Source organism: Lytechinus pictus, chromosome 1, assembly GCF_037042905.1.
Source record: "Lytechinus pictus isolate F3 Inbred chromosome 1, Lp3.0, whole genome shotgun sequence".
Taxonomy (NCBI): domain Eukaryota; kingdom Metazoa; phylum Echinodermata; class Echinoidea; order Temnopleuroida; family Toxopneustidae; genus Lytechinus; species Lytechinus pictus.
Window position 1 is genome coordinate 24,202,300 of NC_087245.1, and position 16,365 is coordinate 24,218,664.

Genomic DNA, 16,365 nt, shown 5'->3' on the forward strand with positions numbered 1-16,365 from the left:
GACATTCTAAGGACATGTCATCATATGAAAATGATGACTATCTTTTTATTCCTCTTCCTATAACTGTATATAATGCGAGATGAAACTTATCGATATTCTATTCTGAAAAAAGGGACAATTTGATTATTAGGAATTCATGAAAATGTAATATTATTCATCAATGAGAGCTTAATAAGGCTAATGGGAGCGCGAAATTTGTTGTTATTAAGGCATGCCCTGATCATATTAAGCATTTTTGTAATTATGAATACGATGCATATGGGTTAATATATTTTTAACAATTATTAATGCTAGCGCAAATCGCGAGCCGAAATTTTTGATAAGCTGTCATGAAAATAAGGATATCTTCTTTAATGCATAACTCGCCAATCAAGGTGCAGCGCTAGGGTGCAGCGCTAGCTGATACGTTTTGACAATCAGACCTTAATAAAAGGGATATTGTGAGAACTTTAAGCACATAATAGGTATAGGCCTACTTGACAAATCAAAATCAAATAATGCGTGCATGCAGCGCGAGCTGAAATGTTGATGATCAGACCATAAAACGGACTTTCGTACCTTTTTAAAATCAATTTGTAAATCAAACAAAATAATGAAAATCGATGTCCGAGCTTAAATATATTTTGTATATAAAATCAAAACTTGATATTTTAAGTTCCATATCAGCTTATTGAGCAAGATAATATCATCGAACAGGCAATGCAAGCGATCGAGAAGCGCGATCAAAAAATGATTGTGACATGAAAGATTTTTTTTAAATAAATTTTCCAAGTCTTCCCCTTACCTCATTCACCCGGCGTCTTCCTCTTGTGATAGCCCAATATAATTGAGTGATCGTAGGACATTCTGCTTATTTTACTAAATGTTTGTCATAGGCGGATCCAGGGGGGCCGGCCCCCCCCCCCCTATTGACGGAGCAAAAAAGGGGAAAAGGGGAAAGAAAGAAAAAAGAAAGAAAAAAGGGGGGGGGGGAAGAGAGGAGAAAAAAGAAGAGGAGGAAGACGAGTGAATAAAATAAGATGAGGGGAAGACTTAGAAATTAAAAAGAATATTTCATGTCACTATATATAAAATTTTCGCTCGCGCTTTGCACTCGCATTGCCTGTTAGGTGATTTTCATATCTTGTTCAATTTGGATTTCAAATTTTGGAAGTCAATATAAAAAACATACTTCACCTCGGAAATCGAACTTTCATTATTTTGTGTGATTTACAAATTGATTTTTAAAAAGTGCTCTGTAAAAATATCAGTTTTATGGTCTAAATATTAACATTTTCTGCTCGCGCTGCGCGCTCGCAAATTTTGATTTATCAGGTACCTATTATTTTCGTGTATTCCATAAAGTTGATTGTCAAAACGAATCAGCTTGCGCTGCACGCTCGCATTTTGATTGGCGAGTTTTGTATGTCTCAATATTGATTATACAACAAACTACTTAAAATCCCCTTTTTATGACAGTTTATCAAAAATTTTGGCTCGCAATTTGCGCTCGTATTAGTGGTTGAAAATATATTAACTGATGCATGCTATTTATGAATACAAAAGTGCTTGAAATTTCCAGTTTTCAGGCTATATTATCATCAGATTTCGCGCCCTCATTAGGCATTAATGAATAATATATTAATTGAATAATTAAAATTTTCCCTTTTGTTTCATCTCGCGCTTAGAAAGAGGAATAGGAAGATAGTCGTCATTTTCATATGATGACATGTCCTAAGGATGTCCCGGTCCTATGTCAAAACTCAAAGTAAGAAAAATATCAGCTCTTTGTTAAGTGCAATTCATATCCACCTCACAATTTTCCTAAAAAGTGCTTGATATATGAGCTGAAATTCACTTTTTTCCAGATCGGAATATAAAATAGTTTAAGCTCGCAGTTCGCGTTCGCTTTGATTTTCATGATAAAAGATGTCTTTAGAATGCTTAGATTCTAGGTCTAAATATGAAACACGCGCGCGCATGTTTATTCAGATTCTCAACTTGTTCTCTATTTAAATCATTATCCAGTTTCAGATCACAAAATTAAAAAATTGTGCTCGCACTTTGTGCTCGCATTATTGATGTAATTGGAAGATCCACAATTATCATCCTTTTTATGATTTACAAAACATGAATAGAGTGTCTCGTTCAATATGTCTAAATCTCGAAAATTTCCGCTCGCACTTCGCGCTCGCATCAATTGTTTAGTTATGCCTATATAGCTATCCTTTTCACGATTACAAAAAATGATTAAAATTTTAGCAGGAATCTTTTCGATCTGTTCAAAACGTATATAAAAATTGTCTGCTCGCTTTGCGCTCGCATTATCAATGTTAGGAAGATCCCCAATCACTCATCCTTTTCATGATTTACAAAACATGAATAGTGTCTCGTTCAGTAGGTCTAAATCTCGAAATTTTCCGCCCGCGCTTCGCGCTCGCATCAATAAATCATTTGGTTATATACCTATTATGTTTAAGTTACAAAAAGTGCTTAGAATTTCTATTCTTTGTGTAAAAATGTCAAAAAATTCAGCTCGCGCTTCGCGCTCGCATTATTTGATTAAAAAAAAAAAATCTTCATGGCTAATTATAACTGCATGCCGCAGTCATTAACAGGTATCTTTTCCATCAGTTCATTTCTGCTCGCTCTTCGCGTTCGTAGTAATTATTTAGTTGCATACACATCTTTTTAAGGATAACAAACATTGCCCAGAATTTTCAAATTTTAGGAAAAAATACATAAGATTTCCAAAAAAAACTTGCGAAGCGCTCGCATTATATAAATAAGGATTATGATATATTTATGTATTTTAAAAGAATAAAGCTAAGAATTGACTATTAGGACTACCCTTCAAAAAATCATCTTCGAGCAGCCGATCGGGAAAATATGGCGGGAAAAAAATTCCGGGCCCCCCCCCTCTATTGGCGAAGGCTGGATCCGCCCCTGTCTGTCATATCAGGCCGTGGACCAAAATAAAAAGGGTTAGCCCAAAATTACGACGTGGCCCATTTTGAAAATCTTTGATGTTGTATTTGTCTCAGTGTGAATACCGCCAATCCAAACCCATGCAATACCCACAATTCCTTGCCATGCCCCTTTCTCTTTGACCTCTGGCCGTACAATATGGGTACGAAAATTTCTATAACTCTGAGTAGAATCTTAAAACATCGCCCTTCCCGTGTAATTATCAGGATTCTAGATGAATGTTAATGCTAATCAAATACTAGCTACACATAATATATAAGATTTGATTCAAATTCTATGTTATTTAATCGAGAAATACTGTTGAAAATAGTGTGGAATTCCCTGTGATGTTCGGTTCATAACATATGCATCGATCAATTGAACGCGAACGAATGTTATTTAAATTCGACTGCCATGGAACTGCTTACCAATAAGATATATATATTTCTACTTTCACTGACTGGGTCAGACAGTGGAAGCGGTAGTATGAATGATGGCAGTTAATTTAAGGTCCATCATGTCCATCGTGAACTAAGGCCCGATTATTACTTATTAGTAAAATAATTCCCCACTTTGACAATGTTTGAAGTTTGCGCAGAGCTTAGTTAGTCCGGTCTCGGTCGAGACTGATTTTCATTTATTTTTAGAATGTCTGCGGCGCGGCCGTGCGCATCTTTCACTGACACTCGCTGTCTGCATGCTAGACCAAAAGCTTCGGTCTCTGTTATGTTGGTTGTTCAGCTGAACTCCGTTGGCTTCACTCACCAAATACAGAGACCGAAGTTCTAGCGCGATCTGTACAGGGGACTCAATGGCCATATGTTTATGTACTTAAGATCGGATAAAACGGGGAAGTGAATTTGCGCGACAGCCGAGGTAAGTCACTGTTTTTGTTCCTTTTAACTTGATTTTTCTCCGTTTTTTGGCAATTAATGCCAAGAGGGAATATTAATTTGCATTTTGGTCGCGTTAATTTTCAAAATTTTTATTCATTAAACTTTAAAGACAAAAATTGAAGAGCCCCGACGGGGGGATTTTGCATTGCAAGTCCCCTAATGGTGGCTGCACGCTAGCAAGCCGTCTGTGTACGAGGAGAAATTTAAAAAAAAAAAAAAAAGTTAAAAAACTCCTCGAAACAGACGGCTGCCAGCTGTCTATCTGCATGCTAGCACTTGACTTAGCAGTGCCAGTGCCCTCACATTGGGTGATTTCAACAGTATGGTTGGAGCTACCCCTTATCGACCACCTAATTTTCTAAGCATCATATCTGCGAAAATATTTATCAGTTTTACCTAGTTTTCGTCTCATTTGTGCAGAAAATTGAGCAGATCAGATTCCCATGTTTTGATCGGCGACTTCGATTCAATTCGCGTACCGGTATGCACGGCCAATATGGGAGACTCCAACAGGGGAGACAATCTCTCATATTGGAAACTTGCTTTGATAAAAAGGACAAAAGAAACAACAACCAAGGGATCGATATTTTTTCCACCCAAAATTTTGTCTCGCTTGTGACTTAGCCAAACTTGTTAGGTCAGAAGTAGCCTGGATCTGGAGGCGTCTGGGGAGTAAAAGTCATCTACTCTACGTAGGCTTACTCCCCACTGACGCCTGGGACGCCCCCGGGGGGGGGGGCACTCGACCAAAAAAGTGGTAGGGCCAGGGGTGTGCCGCGGGCGAGACAAAAAAACGGGGGCCTTGGAGTGGGCTTATTGTAAAAAGGAGGGTCCTCGGAACGGGCTTCGGAACTACAAATGTTTGTGAAAACGGGGGTCCTTGGAACGGGTCGCCTGCGTGTGCATCCCAATGGAACGAGCATACGTGCATGCAGCTAGCATGGCGCACGGGCGCTGGCTGTGCCAGCGCAGAGGCGATGGTCGGAAAGCGCTCTCCGGCCGCTTTTCACCAAAATTGCGGCTCATCGTAGCAGATCGATGCGACCGGAACGGCGTAACGGAAAATATGCGAAGCTTTGGAGCGGATTTCTTTCTTCTTTTTTTTTCTGGATAAGAAGAAAATGCTATGCCTTGGAGCGGCTTTCTTTGTTCTTTTTCTCAATAAGACAAAAATGCTATGCCTTGGAACTGAAATTTGAGTGTAAAAATGGGGGTCCCCTCCGCGGCACATACCCACTATGCATTATATACTGAGTGACCCCCCCTCCCCCCCCCCCCCCCCCCCCCCGGGGGGACGCCAAGGTATATTCACGCACATACGGCCACTAAATCTGAAACTCTGGCCCCCGAGATTTCTACTTTCCCTCTAAAAGATCTAGCCCTAAAAGTACATGGGGTTCAACTTCATTTCCAACATTTCTGCGATATCGATTTCGTTTTTAAAGAAGAATTCAATAGAAAAACGAGAAAAGTGTTATGAAAAGATGGGAAGAGCTTACGGCCGTGTTTACGTCGCCATCTTGATTTCTTTGTCTTCCGCTTGGCGACAGCACGAAATCGCGTGAACTCCATGGAGCTGCGGATTGTGCCTAGATCATGTGCGCACAGGGCGGGCAAAATTCAAATTTTCGCCACGCCACATTCTACTTCCCTGTAAAATTTCTAGACCTAAACAGTGTAAATAGGCTAGAACTTCATTTCCGACATTTATACATTATTGATTTCATGTAAGACAAATATTCATGATGTTGGCGCCCTCTCTATGCATCTCGTAGCTACTAACAGAGAAAAAGATGGCGACGTAAATTTGACAAGTTTTTTCCTGCCTTCTCATGATATATTTCTCGGCTTTTTAAATGAATATTTGTTTAAAAATGAAATCAATGTATAAATGTCGGAATCAATCATCATATTAAAAAGAAAAATTGTTTCATCTTTAGAGGCAGCATGTGTTCCTTAAAGTGATCATTTCACTTTGTTCTGATTTTAAAAAATATCCTTTTGGTTCCTGAAAATGGGCTAAACGTTAGGCTTATAGTGTAAAAATACCATCCCAAAAGTTTCAAAGTATTATATTTACAGGATCAATTTTAAAACCTTGGAGATGTAAACCAAAGTTTGAAATAATCGGGAGTTGGTTTCAATGACTATGTGTATACAGGGAATCTGTGCACCACAACACATTAATTCTAGATGAACACAGCATGACCTACATACAGTGTGTACAAGGTATACACTGAATGTACAGTGCAGCTAATAGTGTGTGTATAGGAGATACACACAACAGAAGGCAGTCAAAATAGCCAACGGACTTTTTGAATTGGAGAAAACTGGTCATAAGCTGAACCCGTCTACTAGACGGTTCTCAAAATCAGGCTAATAAATTGCTACTTGTATCTAAATTAGAGTTTTTCATCCTATATTGTGGTCTGTTTCAGGGTTTTTGAGGACAAATACAGGCACTCATACGCACGTTTCAACTCAGTTTGAGAATTTTTTAAATCAGCTGCTCACAAAGTTAAACAATACCTTTAACCCTAATTCTCCCGGGGAGGGGCCATAATGGCCCCCCCCCCCTCGACAATTTTCGCGATATATCTGCTGCGCAAAATTTTTTCACCTTGCCGCTCACTGACTTTTTACTTTCAAGTCTCGCGCAAATTTTGAGACCAAATTTGTGACGCCCGGGTACGCGGTTGCGACATTACGCAACATTATGTAAGTGCATGTCAGACCCAAAATTGCTCATAAACGTGATTTCATGTACAAATCCAATGCAAATTGTGTATTAAGTCAAAATTCATAAATGTATCATTATTTCTACTTTTACTGATTAAACTTAATTAATTTGGCTTTGTTTATGATCAGAATTAAGTCTGGAACGATTGCCATCGAAAAAACAATAAAAAAACAAAGAAATACATAAGAAATTAAAAAAACAATAAAATACATAAGAAATCGGTCTTGGTTCCAGAATTTTTTTCATTCACAATTGTTAGGAATGCTAGAATATTTTCACCAAAAAATAGCTTTCTAGGAGCTTTATTTAGTGAATCAGAGCAAAAAGTATGATTTCATGAATAAATTAGCATAATTAATTCATATAAAATAAAAATATATGAATTCAGTGAGATTTACCAATGCAACTGCGTTGATTACGTCATTCTGTACCATCATGCAAATTTTCGTTGTGATCGCGCAATCCGCAGCTGAGATCTTAAGGGGGGGCCATAATGCCACCCCCCCCCCCCGGGAATGACAAGAATAAAAATACCCCGGGAGATTTAGGGCTGAAATAATTAACTAAAATAGAGGAAAACAGTAACATTGACACCGGTGTCAATGTTACCTCTGAAGTACAATTTCAGTTTTGTTAAGAGTTCAATGTACCAGCCTGTCACTTAGTCACAATTATTCATTACAATGATACGAGTATTGTTAATAGATTTCTTATTGAAAATAGATTGTTGAAATTGTAATTTTTTTTCTCAAATTGAAAGGTATTAGTTTGAAATTTATGAATCAAAATAGGAATGTCAAGAATAATTTATCCAAGAATGTAGGACAAGATTGAGTAAAGTTATGCTGTTATTGTGTTAATATTGCTGTAGTATGACTCGCTTTCATAGACAAGAATATTTATATTTAGACTAACGTTTTATTTAAGAAAAACTTTTTGGGTACTTTTTCGAGGCAATAAAACCAATAATACATTTTTTTCCATCTTTCCACAGGTATCTCACGTGATAGATGGCACAAAAGACGAAAGACTGGAGGAAGATGTCCTCCTATTCGCATGAAGCGAAAGTTTGAGCTGGGTCGTCCACCTGCACTCACAAAGGTAATGCTTTTTTATGTTTACTTGTCAATCATAAATGTTACAGTAGTAATTAACTTAATTTGCCAAAACTAGACATTGATGCTTAATGAAAACCTTGTATTACCTCAATGAATAATGTCAAATTGTAGATGAATGGTAAAAAATACAACAAATGTTGATTAATAATAATCATGTTAACTAAAAGAATTCCCACTTAATATTTTTAGTATTTTTTGTAGGCTTTTGTCCTTCAGTAATTCAATCACCAACGGGATATTAGGAAAGGGAGATGCAGGATGATGTTAATTTTCATTTGTTGACAGGCTGATTGTCGTTTTGACTTTCATCAGCGTTGTGGATTTGACTTTGTCATAGTTACACTGACTGCAGTCTCCTGATTACTCATCCTATTTATTTCATTTGATTGATTTTTAATATTCTATTGGTTCTATCATTCTATTTGGTTTTATCTGTTGAACAAAATTATTTTCTTTATTTGTATGTTTTGATTGATTTTTAATTCTCTATGTCTATTGGTTTTATCATTTATTGTCTCGCCTGCATAGCAGAGTGAGACTATAGACGCCGCTTTTCCGACAGCGGCGGCGTCATCAACATTGAAATCTTAACCAAGGTTAAGTTTTGAAATGTCATCATAACCTAAAAAGTATAGGGATCTAGTTCATAAACTTGGACATAGGGGTAATCAAGTATTACTGAACATCCTGCCTGAGTTTCAGGTGACATGACCAAGGTCAAAGGTCATTTAGGGTCTATGAACTTAGACCATGTTGGGGAAATCAATATCGAAATCTTTACCACTGAGGTTAAGTTTTTGAAATGTTGTTATAACTTCGGAAGTATATGGACCTAGTTCATGAAAATTGGACATAAGGGTGATAGTGTATCACTGAAGTTCCTGCCTGAGTTTCAGGTCACATGACCAAGGTCAAAGGTCACTTCGGGTCAACGAACTTTGACCATCTTTGGGGTATTTGTGGAATTGTCCTAACTTAAGAATTTTATGGATCTGGTTCGTGAAACTTGGGCATAAGAGCAATTAAGTATACCTGAACATCCTGTGCAAGTTTTAGGTCTCATGACCAAGGTCAAAAGTCATTTAGGGTCAACAAACTTTGATAATGTTGGGGGTATTTGTGTAATTGTCATTGATCATAACTTTAAAAGTTTATAGATCTAGTTCATGAAACTTGGAACATGAGAGATACCATACATGTATATCCCTTAATATCTTGTGCATGTTTCGGGTCACATGATCAAAATCAAAGGTCATTCAGGGTCAATGAACTTTGGCCGTGTTGGGGGTATTTGTTGATTGGCATCATAACTTAGAGAGTTAATGGATCTACACATGTAGTTCATGAATTACATAAGGGTAATCAAGTTTGAATGATTGTTTTGCACATGTCATAGTCATAGATCACATGATCATGGTCAAAGGTCATTCAGGGTCAATGAACTTTGGCCGTGTTGGGGGTATTTGTTGATTGGCATCATAACTTAGAGAGTTAATGGATCTACTCATGTAGTTCATGAATTACATAAGGGTAATCAAGTATGAATGATTGTTTTGCACATGTCATAGATCACATGATCATGGTCAAAGGTCATGTTGGGTCAATGGACTTAGTATTTTATTATCATATGAGTGTTTTCTGTTGTGAATAATTATTTAATTGCTGTTTTCAAAGTCAGCACTGCTGCTTTATCGAATCCTGTGATGCATGCGAGACTGCCAGAGGTGTTCCACTTGTTCTTTTTGTCTCACCTGCATAGCAGAGTGAGACTATAGGCGCCGCTTTTCCGACGGCGACGGCGGCGGCGGCAGCGGCGTCAACACCAAATCTTAACCTGAGGTTAAGTTTTTGAAATGACAGCATAACTTAGAAAGTATATGGACCTAGTTCATGAAACTTGGCCATAAGGTTAATCAAGTATTACTGAACATCCTGCCTGAGTTTCATGTCACATGACCAAGGTCAAAGGTCATTTAGGGTCAACAAACTTTGATAATGTTGGGGGTATTTGTGTAATTGTCATTGATCATAACTTTAAAAGTTTATAGATCTAGTTCATGAAACTTGGAACATGAGAGATACCATACATGTATATCCCTTAATATCTTGTGCATGTTTCGGGTCACATGATCAAAATCAAAGGTCATTCAGGGTCAATGAACTTTGGCCGTGTTGGGGGTATTTGTTGATTGGCATCATAACTTAGAGAGTTAATGGATCTACACATGTAGTTCATGAATTACATAAGGGTAATCAAGTTTGAATGATTGTTTTGCACATGTCATAGTCATAGATCACATGATCATGGTCAAAGGTCATTCAGGGTCAATGAACTTTGGCCGTGTTGGGGGTATTTGTTGATTGGCATCATAACTTAGAGAGTTAATGGATCTACTCATGTAGTTCATGAATTACATAAGGGTAATCAAGTATGAATGATTGTTTTGCACATGTCATAGATCACATGATCATGGTCAAAGGTCATGTTGGGTCAATGGACTTAGTATTTTATTATCATATGAGTGTTTTCTGTTGTGAATAATTATTTAATTGCTGTTTTCAAAGTCAGCACTGCTGCTTTATCGAATCCTGTGATGCATGCGAGACTGCCAGAGGTGTTCCACTTGTTCTTTTTGTCTCACCTGCATAGCAGAGTGAGACTATAGGCGCCGCTTTTCCGACGGCGACGGCGGCGGCGGCAGCGGCGTCAACACCAAATCTTAACCTGAGGTTAAGTTTTTGAAATGACAGCATAACTTAGAAAGTATATGGACCTAGTTCATGAAACTTGGCCATAAGGTTAATCAAGTATTACTGAACATCCTGCCTGAGTTTCATGTCACATGACCAAGGTCAAAGGTCATTTAGGGTCAATGAACTTAGACCATGTTGGGGGAATCAACATCAAAATCTTAACCTAAGGTTAAGTTTTTGAAATGTCATCATAACTTAGAAAATATATGGACCTAGTTCATGAAACTTATACATAAGGTTAATCAAGTATCACTGAACATCCTGCATGAGTTTCACGTCACATGACCAAGGTCAAAGGTCATTTAGGGTCAATGAACTTTGGCCGAATTGGGGGTATCTGTTGAAGTACCATCATAACTTTGAAAGTTTATGGATCTGATTCATGAAACTTGGACATAATAGTAATCAAGTATTACTGAACATCCTGTGCAAGTTTCAGGTCACATGATCAAGGTCAAAGGTCATTTAGGGTCAATGAACTTCGGCCAAATTGGGGTATTTGTTGAATTACAGCCATAAATTTGAAAGTGTGTTGGTCTAGTTCATAAAACTTGGACATAATAGTAATCAAGTATCACTGAACATCCTGTGCGAGTTTCAGGTCACATGATCAAGGTCAAAGGTCATGTAAGGTCAAAGAACTTTGGCCACGTTGGGGGTATTTGTTGAATTGCCATCATATCTCTATAAGTGTATTGGTCTAGTTCATAAAACGTGGAAATAAGAGTAACCAAGTATCACTGAACATCTTGTGCGAGTTATAGTAGTTTTCAAAATCAGCACTGCTGCTATATTGAATCGCGTGATGCAGGTGAGACGGCCAGAGGCATTCCACTTGTTGTATATTGCTATTATTTTTTTTTTTTTTGGGGGGGGGCTCTTCTCTATTATATTATTTATTTTATCAACATTACTCCTCTGTCATGCAGTTATTAGAGTTCCTCAATTTTGTCATAAGGATATGTGTTTGTTATTAATTTATTTTGTTTTGCACAAAAGTATTGCTATATGCTATTGTTGGAATTGAAATCTGTTGACTGATTGCTTATAATTGATAATAATGGTAGTCCACTTTGAGTAATATGCCTTCATTACGAATGAGATATTTAAATTCATGCACACAAGTTAAGGGAAAGTGTGATTCTTTTTTTTTTTCATTGTAGATTGGAGTCAAGAGGATACATCTTGTACGATGCATGGGAGGAAACATCAAACGCCGTGCTCTGCGTCTGGACACAGGAAACTTCTCCTGGGGATCAGAACGTAAGTAGAGTCTTCTAAGTACCCTCTGAAGCCTGTTGAAAGAGTTGCAACAAAACCTGACAAAAAAATAAAACATTACTACAAATTGCCTTCCACTGATTGGATAAAGTCAAGCTGCGTTTGAATTTTTTGAGTTATGATTTGTTGCAACTCGTTCTTTAATGGGCACCCAATGTGCTTGAAGATGATCTTATGCAATTACTGCCCATACTGTGTGATGGGACGGTTCTCAACCATTTTGCATTTGTTAGATTGCTCTTTGGATTCCTAAAGAGACTGTTCACTGGTGTTATGTCTTCATGTTTTTCAAGCAAAAGAGTGATTTTCAATTTTGATATAATGCAGAATTAGAATGTGGTGGTTCTCATCATTGATATTTTTATACAAGTCTTTGGTTTTTCCTCTCATTACATTTGTTATTACAGTGATTCATAATTAAATTTGATAAGAGCCATAGTTTGTTACGAATTGCAGAATGATGCCTTAAGATTAGTCTTTCTGAAGGGGTAGACCCTTGGTGAAGACCATTGTCATAGTTACACTGACTGCATTCTATGTATAATTCACTACATGTATGCAATATGCATTTACAACACAAAGTAAAACTATGTATTTATTGTCCCTTTTGGTTTTTCTCCCCCTTCCAGACACTACCCGCAAGACCCGCATCATTGATGTTGTGTACAATGCAAGCAACAATGAGTTGGTGCGTACCAAGACTCTGGTCAAGAATGCCATTGTTCAGATTGACTCCACGCCATTCCGTCAGTGGTATGAGGCACACTATGCTCTACCTCTTGCCAGGAAGAAGGGAGCTAAGCTGGTGAGTTTCTTCCTGCCCCAAGAAATGGAGCAACTCAATAGATCAGCAAAAAGTGAAAGGTCTTGGCCAAAAATGACACTAATTTAGGATAATTTGGTTGAAGCTGTAGCAGAATGATGTTGAAGATTAGTCTTTCTGACAGGCTGTTTGTCGTCTTGACATTGAATCAGCCTTATGGAGACAAGTCATAGTTACACTGACTGCTATATGCTTTGTGATATTGTTTTGCAGCATGTAAAAATGTAGATTTGGGTTGTACTGTTTTTGAAAAAAAAAATATTCTAAAAGCTTTTTGACAAAATATGAGTTCAAAACAGAGTAGTGAAATAATTCTGTATTGTATCTGTTTGCCTTTACTCCAATAAACTTTAGTCATTTTTGTCTCGCCTGCATAGCAGAGCGAGACTATAGGCGCCGCTTTTCCGACGGCGGCGGCGGCGTCAACATCAAATCTTAACCTTAGGTTAAGTTTTTGAAATGACATCATAACTTAGAAAGTATATGGACCTAGTTCATGAAACTTGGACATAAGGTTAATCAAGTATTACTGAACATCCTGCTTGAGTTTCAGGTCACATGACTAAGGTCAAAGGTCATTTAGGGTCAATGAACTTGGACCATGTTGGGAGAATTATTTTCAAAATCTTAACCGAAGGTTAAGTTTTTGAAATGACATCATAACTTAGAAAGTATATGAACCTAGTTCATGAAACTTGGGCATAAGGTTAATCAAGTATTAGTGAACATCCTGCTCGAGTTTCAGGTCACATGACTAAGGTCAAAGGTCATTTAGGGTCAATGAACTTTGGTCAAGTTGGGGGTATTTGTTGAATTACTATCATAACTTTGAAAATTTATGGATCTAGTTCATGAAACTTGGACATAAGGTTAATCAAGTATTAGTGAACATCCTTCCTGAGTTTCAGGTCACATGGCCAAGGTCAAAGGTCATTTAGGGTCAATGAACTTTGGCCAAGTTGGGGGTATTTGTTGAATTACCTTCATAACTTTGAAAATTTATGGATCTAGTTCATGTAACTTGGACAGTAGGTTAATCAAGTACCACTGAATATCCTGTGCGAGTTTCAGGTCACATGACCATGGTCAGTGGTCATTTAAGGTCAATGAACTTTGGCCGTGTTGGGGGTCTTTGTTGAATTACCATCCTAACTCTGAAGTTTATGGATCTATTTCATAGAACTTGGGATATAAGAGTAATCAAGTATCACTAAACATCCCCTGTGAGTTTCAGGTCACAAAACCAAGGTCAGTGGTCATTTAAGGTCAATAAACTTAGGCCATGTTGGGGTAATTGTTGAATTGCCATCATAACTTTGAAAGTTTATGGATAGAGTGAATGAAATGTGGACATGGGTGTATTTGACAAGTCTTAAGTCACCGTTCAAATGTCATCTATGGTCAATGAACGTGGTATTATGTCATTATATGAATGGTGTGTTTGTGAATGATTATTTTATAGTAGTTTTCAAAGTTAGCACTGCTGCTATATTAAATTGCGTAATGCAGGCGAGACTGCCAGAGGCGTTCCACTTGTTAATTTTTGTTCTGCCTCTGCCATCCGTAGATATTTGCTTGAGGTATGTCTGGGTCATTTGTCTTGTTTTCATTCTTGCAATAAAATTTGACTAAAACTTTGTGGTTCCTCATTTTTATTTTGTATTCGTACAAAATTCATATAATTTCATTTTTTTGCTCCAATTATAGATTGACCACTGGTTTTGTGTGTAACTTTGCAATTCCTGCAAGTAATTTTCTTTTCAAAGATTTCATATGGAAAAAAATACCAAATTATGATTCTGATTCTGTCATGTTTTGTATTGAAATTTTATAATTTTGACCCTGATTACCTTTTCAAATTTGAAATTTCTCTTTTTATCATCAACAGACTGAAGATGAACAGAAGGCTTTGACTGTGTCTGGTTCCAAGAAGGTTCAAAAGAAGTTTGAGGAACGCAAGAAGACCGCCAAGGTTGCCTCGGCCCTTGAAGAGCAGTTCGGTACTGGCCGTCTCCTGGGTAAGTTCTTGTGCTGAATATTCATTCCAATCGCGGTATATATTGGGGTGAAAAGTGACCTGCCCCTAAGATAACACACCCTTCACAGCATATTCAAAATATCAGTTTCCCCCCTCAAATTTCAACTCTGTTGCAAGATATGCGTGATGTGGTATTCTGAATACCATTGCAACTGTTTTAACCTCTTAACATGTGTCTACCTGTTGACTCAATCATTTTTTTTCCTACAGTGTAATTCATTTAAGTCCAATAGAGAGCAATGAGTTATCTACCGCGATACATGAAGATTGCAGGGGCAAAAGTAATTCCTCAATTGATGCATTGATATGATTATTGTGCACAAGTGATACAATTTAATTAACTTTTGCAGGATTCCTCACACTGGAAGGTGCTCTTTCTTGAAAAAGAAGGGGGGGGGGGGAATGGGTGAACATAAAAAAGCGAAGCTGAAGTTAAAAATTGGGCCTGAATTCAAAGTTTTCTTAAGGATACCAATTTGCAAACTAGATGTAGAATGGACTTCAAATTATCGCTTGAAAGTGATAATATATGTACTCCCTGGACAACAATACTAGTGGCTCTGCAATCTAATGATTGGTTTTACTAGGATCATGCTGGATATACTGCCACACTAACTATTCTGGGGGAACTTTTCTGTTGGTTTACAAAGTACATCTGCTGAGCTATTGAAGAATGAAATTGAAAATCAACAGGCTAATTGAATGTCACAATTTTCATGGTCTGCATTAGTAAATGTAATGTTCTTAACTCCATAATTTGTTTAGGCCACATTACTTTTGTCCTGTTTGATTTTGTTTTTTCTTTGAGTCAATTCACATATGATTTTTAATCTCTTGTCTCGTTCTTTTTATGTTAAACACAGCATGCATTGCTTCAAGACCTGGCCAATGCGGCCGTGCCGATGGCTACATCCTAGAAGGCAAGGAGCTCGACTTCTACATGAGGAAGATGCGTGCCAAGAAGGGCAAATAGGTCCAAAGCCTTTCTTCTCGTGGGAGTACTGTACAATATCCAGAAGCAGCAACAACAAACAAAAAATCAATAAAAATGTCATAAAAATTGAAAATGCCCGATTCTTGTTTCATTTCTCTTTAATACAGTATGTGATTGCTTTGATGATTTGGAGTATTTTTGTGAAAGTGTTTGTATTTCCTATACCAATTGCTTGAGTATGAAGATCTGAATTGAATATGAAGTGCGTGCACATGTGGAAATACACACAAGGGGGGGGGCAGCCTTTTTGCCTTACCCTGGCCCTTGAAAGTATGTGTGAGACATTCTGTATAAAAGAGTATCACAATGAATGGTCTCTGCCAGCCTTATGTTGCAGCATTGCATTGTTAAAACAAAATGTAGCATATAGCTTTCAAGTTTTTTGTTACATTGTGTTCATACAAAAGCATGGATTGATGTGCCGTCCATCTGTGCTTGGTGGCAAGCAATGCTTCTTCTATAGGCGTACTCCGGGATAAAAATTATTACATGCAAATAAGCAGAGTGAAATTTGAGAAGCAAAATGCTGAAATTTAATCTAAACCTGTTATGTTTTTAATTAAAACTGACAATATTTTGTGAAGACGGTTATATGCATGAAGTCTTGAATATATGCAATAGATAAGCTGATGTCATGTCCACTCTATCCTTTTTCTTACGATATTGCATGAAATCTTGTTAAAGGACAAGTCCACCCCAACAAAAAGTTGATTCAAATAAAAAGAGAAAAATCCATCAAGCGTAACACTGAAAATTTCATCAAAATCGGATGTAA

General features: G+C 37.4%; 1 protein-coding gene across 1 annotated transcript; it reads left to right on the top strand.

Annotated features, from left to right (window-relative positions):
- The first annotated feature begins 3,070 nt into the window (after nucleotides 1-3,070).
- Nucleotides 3,071-15,663, top strand: LOC135153919 (small ribosomal subunit protein eS8-like). Its single transcript, XM_064098790.1, has 6 exons — nucleotides 3,071-3,109; nucleotides 7,577-7,683; nucleotides 11,618-11,717; nucleotides 12,365-12,540; nucleotides 14,447-14,576; nucleotides 15,460-15,663. The coding sequence occupies exons 1-6, from the start codon at nucleotides 3,106-3,108 to the stop codon at nucleotides 15,567-15,569; spliced, it is 627 nt and encodes a 208-aa protein (XP_063954860.1). The 5' UTR covers nucleotides 3,071-3,105; the 3' UTR covers nucleotides 15,570-15,663.
- Nucleotides 15,664-16,365: the final 702 nt, after the last annotated feature.